At 55.7% G+C, this 12845-nt stretch overlaps 2 protein-coding genes across 57 annotated transcripts in view; both read right to left on the reverse strand.

Moving 5' to 3' along the window:
- The window catches only part of LOC106730443 (ankyrin repeat domain-containing protein 20B-like), an 82235-nt gene extending 77348 nt beyond the window's left edge, over positions 1-4887 (reverse strand). For all 44 annotated transcript variants that reach the window (XM_032464813.1, XM_032464812.1, XM_032464798.1 and 41 more), the window contains exon 1: positions 4123-4887. The gene's annotated coding sequence lies outside the window, so the exon portion shown is untranslated. The remainder of the gene's footprint in view (positions 1-4122) is intronic.
- LOC116656675 overlaps positions 1-12845 on the reverse strand; it is a 144369-nt gene that overhangs the window by 29607 nt on the left and 101917 nt on the right. For 11 of the 13 annotated variants that reach the window (XM_032464848.1, XM_032464843.1, XM_032464841.1 and 8 more), the window contains one exon: positions 7967-8097. In XM_032464848.1, coding sequence (XP_032320739.1) covers positions 7967-8097 — 131 coding nt within the window. Of the gene's footprint in view, positions 1-7965; positions 8098-11548; positions 12143-12845 lie in introns of those variants that run through there. The other 2 variants (XR_004314165.1, XR_004314164.1) reach the window with 2 other exon arrangements.

Consider the following 12845-nt stretch of genomic DNA (forward strand, 5'->3'; position numbering starts at 1 on the left):
AGGGCTGGTTACCGTGGTGCCCCAGGTGGTGAGGATGTGGTGGGAGGAGGCGGTGGAGAGGAGGGGTCAGATCAGGAGAGGCCTGGCAGGGGGCCACCGGCTCAGAGCACAGACTACCCCCAAGCCTAGACATGAACCTGGTCACACACTGAGCCTCGATCTTCATCACAGGCTGACTTCTGATCCTGGACACAGGGTGCCTGGCCCCAATAACACGCAAGCCCTGATCCTGGTCACAAACCACCCCCCAACCTTGGCCAGGCTTCCACCACAGAGGGACACTCAACTACTGGTGGCTGCTCCGCATCACGTATGGAGCCCTGATCCAAGAAACAGACTGACCCCTGACCTTGGCCGTGCTCCCATCACGGAGGGACACTTAGCGAGTCGTGGCTTCTATTTCTGTTATCACTTTTATATCTTTAATGAGTGTCCCACTCACAGCCGACACCTGACAAATGTTATCCAGACTAATGCATCCACAATGGGGGACTGTCCATAAGGACTCCTGGGGCCCACAGTGCTGGGCAGAGGCTCTCAGGACCCCCTTTGCTGGGTGGCCACAGAGCTCCTGGGCTGGGTGGGCTATAAGGGGGAAGGAGAGGAGTGGGCAAGGCTGGGGGGTGGGCTGCCCCTCCAGGCCCAGAAGGAAGCAGCCATTCTTCCCTGGCTCAATGACCCCTCTGTCTGGAAGCCTCGTTTATGTCTCATTACTGGATTAACAGAGCCAACTAATGGTGGCCAGGCAGCCTTGCTCACCCAGGAGAGAGGGTACATGGTGAGGGGGCTCCCAGCATCCATCCCACCTTGGCACCCCAGCCTGGAGGCTGTGGCCTCGATGGCCCCTGTGGGCTGGGATGAGGGCCCTGGGAGAGGCCCGCATCCTGCTGGGCCTCCCTGCTCCCTGGGCAGAGCTCTCCCCAGCCCAGTAGGTGGGGCAGCAGAGGCAGTGGGTCAGCCCCAGTCCATTCCTGCCCTGCCCTCGCCCACCAGGCCTGTTGCCCAGGCATTCAGGGTGTGCTCCAGGGCCTCTGAAGTTAGGGCTTGTCCTGGGGCATGGGAGTTCCTCCTCAGCCCCTTGCATGGATGTCCAAATGAGGACCACAGGGGACAGGACGGCTCTCTTAATTCCCCCACCAAGTCCCCAGTCCCTCCCACCCCAGCACCCATGGGTCCTGACTTGGCCCATCTGGCCAGGGGTAGGAAAATGCACAAAAGACTACCATAAGAGGGAGAGGGACACGGAACTGAGAGGCCGGGGGAGCGGGAGGCCAGCTGCACAGGTACCGCCAAGCGGGGACAGAGGTGGACGACAGAGGACAGTTGCTCTGGCCCAAGAAACACTTCCCAGCCAGATGCCTGATGTGGCCATGTGGCATCTGGACAGGCCAGGCGAGGGCAGAGCTGAAAACGGCCCACGTGTTGGCCTGGGCCTCCTGCTGACTCCTAGCTGGGCTATGGATGGAGGGACACAGGTGAACCAGCCTCCCCTAACCACTGTGAGAGGCAAAGTTCCCTGGCACAGGCTTGGCCGGCAAAATCTGGGACAAGCACCTGCCTGGCTCAGGTGTGTGTCTTCTGAATGACTGCTGGACCTCTCTGGTCTGCATGCCACCGCACCCTGACACACATGCGTGTACACACACTCCCCCTCCCAGTAGAGCACAGTGCAGGAGACACCACAGGCGGCACCACCAGGTGACAAGAGCTGGCTCTGCCCACTGTCTTCCCCCTACAAGCTGTGTTACCCTGGCTGCCGCCTTAAACTCCCTTTGCCTCATTCCACTACGTAGGTATTAATCCAGGGCCTCCTGTGTGCCGGGTTTCATCAGCCAGCAGGGCAAACTCCTCTGCCCTGTTGGGGACTACATCATGGCAGGACAAAGAATAAGTAAAAAAGGAATTACCCAGTGTTCACAGGCGACGCCATGTGGGAAGAGAAAGAGACAGGGTGCAGTGAGAGTGCGGCTGGGGCTGCTGCCACTTGAAGCAGCATGGTCAGAGGGTCAGGGCGGCCAGGGCACGACAAGCTGAGGGAGGGGCCCTGTGGGTGTGCCAGCCCCGGGGACAGCCTGTGCAAAGGCCCCGCGCCGGTGGCGCCTCGCTGAGGAAACATCCCCGGGCTGCTGGGAGGAGTAAACTGGTTGACAGGTGGTGCTTCCTGCACAAAGAGACACTCAGACGGGGCTGCTGTCACCACCACCAAGATCTTTACTCCCAAGGTCTCAGAGCATCAAGGCCTTTGGAGTCCGGGGCACGCGCATGGGGGTTTGAGCTGCCTCTGGGCTGGGTGACCGTGTCCTGTCCTGCAGCCAAGCTCCCTGCTTCACATCATGGCAGCCCCAGCCCACTGGCCCTGTGAGCCGTCTTCCCTCAAGGGCCCCAGCCCTGCCACACAGCCTCAACACGCGCTTTGTCACAACTGCTGAAATCGGCCTACACACGCACTCACACACGGTGGATGCGAGTACCTCCCACGCTCACACACATGCACAGAACGCAATGCACACACACACATGCTGACATGCTGGAAGGGGGCAGGCGTGACCATGTGCACACACGTGCACCATGCACTGAACACACGCACACACACCCCTTGTGCACACTCCACCCTGTAGGAAGGAGGAAAGCTGCCCCAGCCAAGGTGGCAGTGACCACCACCTTGCCCAGCCTGAAGATCTGCACTCAGGCCTCCCACCCCAGCGCTGGGGGCCCTGAAACATGGGTGCAAGATCGGGATTTTCTGATGTGTCCTGGATGCCACACCTGCACCCTCTTCCCGGGGGTCTGGCCACCTCTTCCCTCCTCTCCTGATCCTCTCCAGCACCTCGCTGCTTCAACACGTTTCTAATCTGGGGTACTCGGACGGGGGCCGTGAATAGAAACAGGTCCAGGATAACCAGCCTCCTCTCTAACCCCACTTAGGCTATTCTGTGCCTCTACAGGTGCTATTCTGTGGCATCCATGACTGCCACTGGCTCAGGACCACATCACCTGCTCCCGTGATGACCTGCTGGCAGGAAAGCCCAGCCCAGACTGGTCCCTGCTGCCCTCCCTGCCCTGGCTAAGGCCCCAGCCTCTCCCAACATCCTGGGCTTCCTGCAAAGGGGGGCTCCCCTCCAAGTGTCTGCAGGTCTTCCTACCTGTCCTGCTGCCATGGAGGCCCAACCGGGGTCCCAGTCCACTGATCATGCCCTCCTGCACAGGTGCCCCGCTCACCAAGAAAACCAAACTGCTAAGAAGGTGGACTGTGCCCCAGCCCCTCCTTGCTGGGTGCCCTCCTGCACAGGTGCCCCGCTCACCAAGAAAACCAAACTGCTAAGAAGGTGGACTGTGCCCCAGCCCCTCCTTGCTGGGACCCGCCCAGCACACTGGGACACCCGCCTTTCCCTCTGACAGCCACAAGGCTTGCCTGCACCTCTTCCAGAATCTTAAAAACAGGTCCCTGACCAAATCAGCCCAACTCCACATGACACGCAGTCCCGACACCAGGGACCCCCTCACCCCACACCTGACACCTGCTTCTTGTGTTTGGGTGTTAGTGCCTCCTCCCTCCCCCGACCCGGAAGGCAGCACCAGGACACAAGGGACTTTCCTTGTGCCTCTTCACTGCCCCTCATCCCTGGAGCAGAACACCTCCCAGGAGCTGGGGAACTACCTGTAGGATGAGGAGTTGTGCAGCCACAACACATGCAACCCCCAAACTGCATCTCCTGACCACACATCCCAACAGCCCACTCTCCTCATTTTGCCCCCATGTCCCAGGAGGCCCCTGCAGACCCTGGCCACAGGCCACAGCAGCCTGCTGGCCCGTCAGAATCGTCCTACCTGCAGAAGAGGAGGGGCCTTCCCCCAGCCGGAAATGAAAAGATCCCTCATCCTGGGAGAAACCAGACCCATCCTGCCCTGAACACTCAGCAAGCACCTCCCAGTGTGCTGCACCATGCCCAGCCCTGGGGCCACAGGCAGGCACCCCAGGCAGGTCCCTATTCTCACAGTGCAACCGGCTTCCCCGAGGGAGCCCTCAGGGATGGGTGGCCAGGGCAGGCCTGAAGAGACCCTCTCCCCACTGCCCTCTGCCCAGGGGGCTGCCCCTTGGGCCTGTGCCCAACGGTCACTCACCTGGAGCGCATCCCCGCCCCGGTCCTCGGTCAGGCTGGTGAGGCAGTTCTCAGGGCCGCCAGCGACATCACTGGGGTTGTGGTTACCCATGACCAGGTGCTCCACGGAGAAGTTGTCACTGAGGTGGGAGGGCCTCACCCTGGGGCCTGGTGTCATTGTCCGGTGGCAGCTGTCTCTCGATCTGCTGGAACTGCCTGCTGGCCTGCAGGAAGGCTAGGGGACGTGACGAATTGCACAACTTCAGCACCTCATCACAGCTCTCCAGGCCCAAGTAGCTGGGTGTGGACTCCAGGAAGGATTCCAACTGGTAGACGCGGACATGGGCGGGCCTGCTGCAGGTGGGCACCTTGGCCACCTTCATGCAGAGCTTGTAGCGGCACGGGCCCACGTTGCACAGAGTCCAGGAGGAGCGCAAGGCGTTGGCGGAGAACTCAGAGGCTGCCGAGAAGTACCCGAAGAACTTGCCCTGCACCAGCATGGGGCACGGCCCACCAAAAGACACACATCCATCTCCGAAGCCACACTTGGCTGGGGCCCAAGCAGCAGCAGCAGCAGCAGCAACAGCGGATGGAAAACCCATAGTGCGCCCGGGGCAGCGGCCTGGCCCCTCGTCCTAGCTGGTGGGGCCGCCAGAGTTCCACGGGCTGAGCAGGCAGGCGTGGGCCAGGCCTTGACATGCCAGGGTCCGGTGGTGAGTAGGGCCAGGCTGGGCTCGGGCCAGGTTGCAGAGCGCTGAGCGGAGGCAGGAAGAAGAGAGGGCTTCAGGTGACCAAGGAGCAGCAGTGGCTCCTAACATCCGGGGCCTGGATGCCAGCCTGGGGCTGCCAGCAGCACCTGGAAGAGAAAGCAGAAGAGGGGACTGTGAACCCCGTGGGTAGGTTGGGACTCAAGTATGCTGAGGGCAGTGCTACCCCGAGCTTGGGGCCCTGACACAGGCCCTGGGCCCTGCTCTCATGCACTTGCACTATGCACCTGTCACCTGCCAATGTGTTCACCTGCAGGGGCGGGAGGGGCAGGAAGTCAGCTGCCCGGGCATGTCCTTTCCCACCTAGGCCTGGGTGACAGTAGTGGGCAGCCCAGGCCAGGGCCACAGGCCACATGGGCCTCGGATGTGCTCATCTGGATGGACAGACTGGCACGACCCCTCTGCTCTGGGCCTGCCTGCAAGCCTCGTGGTGACCATGGGGGTCACTCCCATTCTGGGCCTCTGTGGCCTCTCTGACCTCGCCCCTCCCCAACCCCATCTTTCAGGGAAGGATCTGTAAACCCAGCCAGAGGGGATGCAGCACAGGGGAGCAGAGGAGAAAGCTCATTCCAGCCATCCCACAGCCTCCCTGCAGCCCCGCTAACTGACCCTCAGCCCATGTGGGTGCAAACTCCCCTCCCATCTCTGCCTACTCACATAAAAAAATGACCTATTCTTTGGGGGATGAAGGTAGCGTCAGACCCCGGTCTCTGGCTGTGACATCCAACTGCCTCCTCTTGGCGCCCCCCTACCCTGCTCCCTGTCACAGGGCCACACAGGTGCCCACATCAGCCTCCCGTCTACACTCATGCCAGAAAGCTCCCTTCCTCCTTTATCCCCCACCCAGATTCTCCTGCAGCCACTGGGTCCAGGCTTCTGCCTGGACTGACTCCTGCATCCTGCCTTGGTCAGGTCGGCAAGGTTGCCCTTCCGCCATTTCATGGTGAGGAAACGGAGGCTCAGGCGAAGTCACAGTAAGGAAGGTGGAGTACCCACACCAAACCCCAAAGATTGACCCAAAACTCGTGACCCTGGGGTCACCTGCCCTGCTCCAGGAGAGGGTGCCGGCTGTGTGACACCCACTCACACCCAGGGCAGGGGGGCAGCTCCTGGTCCAGGTGAGCGGGGACGCAGCCCAGCTGTCCTGGCCTCAGGAAGCCAGCACCGCCTTTTCTGGACTTGTTCCCACGTGAATCCTGTGAAGTTCCTTCTGCCTCCAAGCCTCAGTTTTCCTACCCTTCCCAAAGCCCCTGGCCGTCCATTACCCCACACAGCAGTGAGGCCAGTAGGCGGAGGAGGGACACTGCAGTCTGTGCCCCAGAACTGGCCCGGCCTCCTAGTGTTGGCACCGCTGCGCTCTGGACCATGCACACACTGGCCTCCTGCCCACAGGGACTCCTTGCTTCTTGCTGCCTGGGCCTAGCTGGCCAGCGACATAAGGTCGGTCACTGCTCTGCAGTCCCCTCCTGGCGTCCATCCTAACAGGTCTGTAGGCACGACAAGAGCTGGGTGTGGCCGGCCTCCGGCTCTGGGCCAACCACCAACCAGGCCAGGACAGCTGGACTTGGGCTGCCCCTCTCATGGCTCCATGGACTCGGGCCCGTCCCTCACCTCCCAGCCTCAGTGCCCCCATCTGTAAGGTGGGAGTTAGGCTTCATGCACTCAACATAAGCGTAAGAGCTATACCTGCTGGCTTACCCAGAGATGGGGCAGGAGGGGACCCCAGGGGGAGAAAGGCTGGTTGGGGATGATGGGTCACCGGGGGCGGCCCTGTGGGGGCTCTTCAGTGGCAAATGTTCATGTTCTCTGAAGAGGCAACTTGCAAATTCCTCATGCTGCCCCTCTGAGCAGCACTGGGCACACTTGCACCTGACCCCTATCACTGGGAAGCCCGTTCTCCTGCCCTGCCTCTGGACCACTCTGGGGACAGTCTTGGTGGTGGGCAGAGCTACCTGCCCTGGCCTCCTAATCAACAGTTGGGGACAGAGACTGGGGCCAAGGTCCCACAACGAATCTCACACCTGGCAAGGAGCCCACCCTGCAGGGTGGCAGTGGGACCTGAAATCTCACCTGAGCCTCAGCGCCAGCTGCAGCACGCCCTCCCCTGCACCCAACTTGGGACCTAATGCAGTCACCAGCACCCAACCCAGGTCCCCAGCCCCGGAACAGACCCTCTTGGATGTCCTGGAGATCCTCAGTAGAAAGTCTAATCACAGTCCAGTGCCTCCCTCACCACCACCCTACGTGACAGCTGCTTCACTCTGTCCTGTCCCCACTGACCAGGGGTCAAGGGTATTTCAAAAGCCAGCACCCCCCCCCCGAGGGGCCTGTACAGTCTGAGATGGTCCAGGCTGGGCCCACACTCTCCCCTCCTCATTCCAGTCCCTGACAGCCCACACCACAGCCCTCCTGTCTGGAATCTTTGAATTTGGTGGGGCAGGTAATTAGGTTTGTTTGTATGCTTGTTTGTTTTTCATGTTAATGGAGGTACTGGGGCTTGAACCCAGGACCTCATGGGCAGTAAGTACGCGCTGAACCACTGAGCTATCAGCCTCTCCCAGTCCCTTTGCAGTTTTGACGTTTTTTGGTTTTATGACATTTATCTCACTACTTTCAGGAAATCTTTAGGAAAACCTATTTAATCAGGAATTTAGTTTAGTCTAGTACCTGAGAATGTGCTTTACTAAGATAACTGTTTTTGAATTCATCAGTGACAACAGGACAGCGCCTGGAATCAGCGCGAATGAAAGGGGCGGTCATTTACAGAAACGCACAAGGACAGTACGAGGCCAAGCGTCCATCGACCACGGGTCTACGCACAGTGCCTGTCCACGATTCTCAAAGTCCCTGAAGAACAAAAATGGCCATGATCACCTTTGACCCTTCCTCTTTTCTACCTTTATTCCTCACATATTGTTTCACTTTTCTTCCTCCTCTATTCTCCATGTTTATATTCATTTAATACAAGTGGGTTAGAACCACTTTATCTGCTTATGGCCCATGTTAACCCCTTGGTGGAGGCGCATCGGGGCAGTCTGTGTCTCAACTAAGGTCACTGCTGCACCTGCAGTCAGGGGGCGGCTCGGCTGGGGCTGACTCACGTGTCTGCTGCTTGGCGCTGGCTCGAGGTGGATCCCCATCTCTTCGGCAAGCTAGCCCGGCCCTCTTCATACGGTGGAGGAAGAGTTCCCAACAGCAAGACGCTTTTCATGAGTCCATGTAGGGGAGGACTGCACGAAGGACCACAAAGACAATGAGTTATTCGTCACTTACTGAGGGTTACGACTCTCATCGACCACACACGATACTCAAGACTTGAGATAGCATTCCTACCACACACCTACTCTTCTTGAGATGTTAACCCTCCGTTCTTTAGACCAGCATTTTCCATAGGGTATTAAGAAGCTTGGTAGGGGGTATCTTTGAAATAATCATTGATTTCTTACCCACATATTTCTTGCCTCTATCTTTCTCCCTGTCTTAAGCTGTCTTAAGAGACACATCATTTCCTCAGAGAACAGAAGTTACAGACGAGTATGAGGAATAACAGAGCTGTTTGTTGCCTATGAGGTTTAAACACTCAGTTTTGTAGGAAACAAGAACAATTCATGGCAGAAAGATTTAGGTGGGAATCTCATGGGGAAAGCCCAGAGCAATGAGGTGTACAGGACATGGGCACCATTTCCTGCATAGAAAACAAGAGGAATCAGGAAGCCCTCACAGAACAGCGAACTCGCATCTCTGAGACCGAGCCTGGTGGAGCCACACAGAACTTCCTGCACCTCAACATGGAACAGATCAGGGAAACGATTCCATCAGTCTCAGAATGGAAGGGAAGGAATAACATCACTGGATGTGATGAGCCAGGTCTCAGCAACACTTGCGCAGGCCGGCTCCCCAGGACCAGACAGCAACCAGGACAGCTCAGCGGGTGCCCAGTGTACGCAGGCGACACAGAGGGCCAGGTAAGCGTCATTCCACATCCCACCACCTCCTAACTCCCTGGCAGTAGAAGACTCCAAAGCACAGACACACTCATGGAGAAAATGGAGAGACCTTGCATTACAACCGATTTGGGAACAAAGAATTAAGCTCTAAATCAAGTGAGTTATTTAAAATTACAGACCAGTAGCCATCTTGCAGATATCAGTTTGTAGACAGACTGGCCCAAGTATATGGAATTCGTGATCCATGCCTTATTTTCCTAGAAAGGGTTCCATGGTCAAATAGGTTTGAGAAATGCTGTATTTTCCTTTTGGACATCAAAATGCACATTAACATACTGATGTCTTAGGGAAGAATCAGAGTAAAGAAACCCAGTACTTTCTCCATTGATTTGACCTGGGAGATTCTTTTGAAGAAACTCTGTTGATGGATGATCCTGGGAACACATATTAGTCAACACTGCTCTCAATTTATCTTAAGTCATAGATTTTACTCTTTCACTCACCTACTCAAAAACCTTCACTGAGTTTCCATGGATCTTTAGATTTTTTTTTTCAGGAAAATTTCTTTTTTAAGAGCCTCCACAATGCAGCCTGTCCTAGTCATCAGTTTTCACTATTTCCCTGTGTAGCTCCTTTCCTTGAGCTAGGTCAAATGCTTCACTTTCCTGAACAAGACACACTCATGTTTCTAAGTACGATTCTCAACTCCCCTTGGTCTCTACAGACCCACAAACTAGGTGGCCATTTGGGTTCTACTCTCACAGAAATGTCACAAAGCTGCCCCTGACCATTCCAGCTCAAGTTGGCTGTTCTTTGATAATGCACGAGCAGTTCACCCTGTTAGAAGCTGGTTCCTACGGTGCTTTGCACTATCAGGAGTTACGCTAGTATGCTCATACACCATTCAACAAAACCAAATTCCTGTGGTAAATGATTGTATTTGTTAGTTTGATGTTACTTTCAGTGGCTGGCTAAATGTCTAACCCTAAAAATGGATGAATATGTGCACTTTTCTGAGCGTAGGAACTTTACATACATTGATAACGACTGCAAAGTTTAAAACTAAAGAGGTAGAACACAGCACACACGGAATTTCAGTGGGGGGCAGTAAGACATCAGTTTCACTAAATAAGTTTGTTAGCACGTCACAGTATTTACTGTTCACAAGTCCTGGAATATACTATTTTTATTCATCAAGAAAAAAATGAGGTATTGGTGTGATATATTCGGGAAGAATTGCACGTGTGTGTGAAATTTTTTTTAAACAGCAACAATTCCATAGTTAAAGGGACAAAAAAACATGGCTGGACTATGCACTTGTCAGTTGTTGAGCCAAGAAAGACATGTTAAAGTCCCTCAAATCTCAGAAGGAGATAAAACACTAGATAAAGAAAAGCTGAAATTCCACTAATTTGTCCAACGCAACGCCTACAGGACATTCTTGCCATGGGAAAACGGTTAATAAATGTTCGTTTCACCCTCAGGATACTCAAGCACAATACGTCATTCAGAAAGCCAATTTACCACTTTTTAGAAAACACCCTTGGAACTGATAAACTGTAAAAAGACCAAATGGTCTAACCTAGAATGAATACAAGGCAATTAGACTTTTGATACCTGTCTTTATCATTGCTGGTAAGATCTGTGTAATCATCAATCAATCAGCACTTAGTGGTGTAAATAAGGTTAAATATTTTCAAAAGTAAAGGAAAGATACTGAGGATGAAAATCTTATTTTATTTATTCCAGAAAGAAAGCTATTTTTAGGCTGCCTTTATTTGGGAAAACTAATTTTCTCCATGGTCATTAATTACTATGATACATTGAATGGAACATACACATGTTCCATTCAACATATATATACTTATTTGCTACAAAATATATATTACACATACATATATTTACACACTCAATTTTATATTCCACAAAAGCAACCTGAAAGAATTTGAAGGATAGAGTACACAGTTGTACGAAAGCCACCTTTCAGAACACATTAGGCGATGTCTTTCCTATTTCTCTGTAACTCCTATGCTAGCCAAACAAGCCACTAAGCACCCTAAAGATCTGTAAAGAAGGGTGCCTCTGTTTGCTACTTTTATGCTTTTCATGTCCACAGCATAATCGGTGCTAGGAAGAAACTGATTTCTTTTTGGCTTTGGACCTAAATGTCAGTATGCATTTGGTTGGCTTAGCCTTTCCAAGGAATAAAATCATCCCTTCGTCACGTCGAAGAAACTACCAGAAAAGAAAACTGTCAAAGGAGAATTATAATTTCCTCTAATGGAAAAAAGAACCTACCTTGTGGGAATGGGAGTTTTTCCAAATTATAAACTAGTCAGATCAGCTGGGGGGCGGCGGGAGGCACTGGCACCAGCCCGCTCCGGCCCCGCAGGGCGCGGGCGACTCCGAGAGTCCGGGCGCGGGGCGGGCTCGGCGGCGGCCCGAGCGCCACAGAGGCCTCCGCGCCCGTCGCCGGAGCGCCCGAGCGGCGGGGACACAATTTTCGGGCCGCGGGAGGGGTGGGGAGCGACAAGGGCTCCAGGGTGCTCACCGCGCCCACAGCCGTGCCCCCGGCGCCCACACGGCCGGCGCCCGCCCCGCCTCGCCAAGGCCCGCGCGGGCTCCCTCCCCCGCGGAGACCCGGGGCAGCAGCCGCCGCATCCCCCTCCTTCCCGCGCCCCGCGCCCCGCGCCCGGCCGCCGCCGCCGCCGCCGCCGCCGCCGCCCGCACTCACCTCAGGGGCGCACCCGGCACAGCCGGCCGTCGACACAGTTCCCGCCGAAGCGTCTCGGTGCGGTACTCCCTGCGTGGGCGGGTTCTTCCCCTGCGGTCGCAGGGGTTCAGGGGTGGCGGGGCGGGGAACGGCCGTCACTTGAGCTACGAACCTAAGCGCCGCCTGGTGGCATTTTCCACAGGCCAGCGCCACCGCAGCCGACTTGGGTCCACACAGCCCCCTGCCAACCGCAGCTCTTACTGTCTCGCCGAGCCGACAAGCCTGCGCGGAAACAGGAGGGAGCCGAGGCGCGAGACGGAGGCCGGGCGCGGGTGGGCGCGAACGCTTTCCTGCGGGGACTGCGCGCATGCGCACCAGCGGGGCGGGACCCGTGGCCGCTGCGTGGGGGCCGGCCCCGCCCAGGGGCGCTGGTCCGGCTCAGCCAGTCGCGAGCGCCGGGTACTTCTTGGTGCGGGCGCTGTGGGTGGTTCGTGGGCCGCCTGAGGCAGCGGCAGGGTGGCCACGCCGCTGCCACTTTGGGAGCTTTTCTGAGACCGGGAGGGGAACCCGCCCCTCATCCCTTCGCCGGAGCCCCACCCTCGCCAGGCCGCGAGACTGGGGAAAAAAAAAGTTGGGAAAGTAAAATAAAGCAACACTGACTTCAGGATAACAGTTACCTCTTTGGATGGACGGAAGGGAATGGGATAAAGGAAAGGTGAAAAGGAAACGTCAAGCATTTGTATATTTGATTTCTTGAAAGAAAGATTTTTAAATGCTAACATTTTGCCACAATGCTTCAATTTTTTAAAGAAATAAAATGTTAATAGGTAATTTTGTTACATAAATACCCACGATATATTCATGAATATGCACACAGATATACATATTTTATATCTAAACGTAAAAACATTATTCAATGAATAAAATTATAGAAATTTTCTTTATCATTCAACTTACTATTCTTTTCCTTAACTTATGGTTACTTCAGGCACTTCAGGGCTCCAGAGCTTGCCAGGAGATGCACATATCCAAGGCCAGTCCCCAGCAGGGAAGCAGGGTGGAGCCCCAGGTGCACGGAGGCCACTACAGGATGAGGGTGCTGGGGATGGTCCAAGGCAGGCAGGCAGGCTCGAGGTTGGGCAATGGGGAGGGAAGCATCGGGGTGTATGTGGGGCACAGGTAGGCCAGGGCAGGATGGAGTGAGGGGCACTGGGTGGGACCCAAATAGGAAGGGAGGCGAGGGGTGCTCCAGGACCTGGGGTCGGGGTACCCCCTACCCCCACCTCCTGCCACCTCCCAAAGCAGCAGCTGAGTCCCT

The sequence above is a fragment of the Camelus ferus genome, chromosome 22 (assembly GCF_009834535.1).
Source record: "Camelus ferus isolate YT-003-E chromosome 22, BCGSAC_Cfer_1.0, whole genome shotgun sequence".
In the NCBI taxonomy this organism is placed as follows: domain Eukaryota; kingdom Metazoa; phylum Chordata; class Mammalia; order Artiodactyla; family Camelidae; genus Camelus; species Camelus ferus.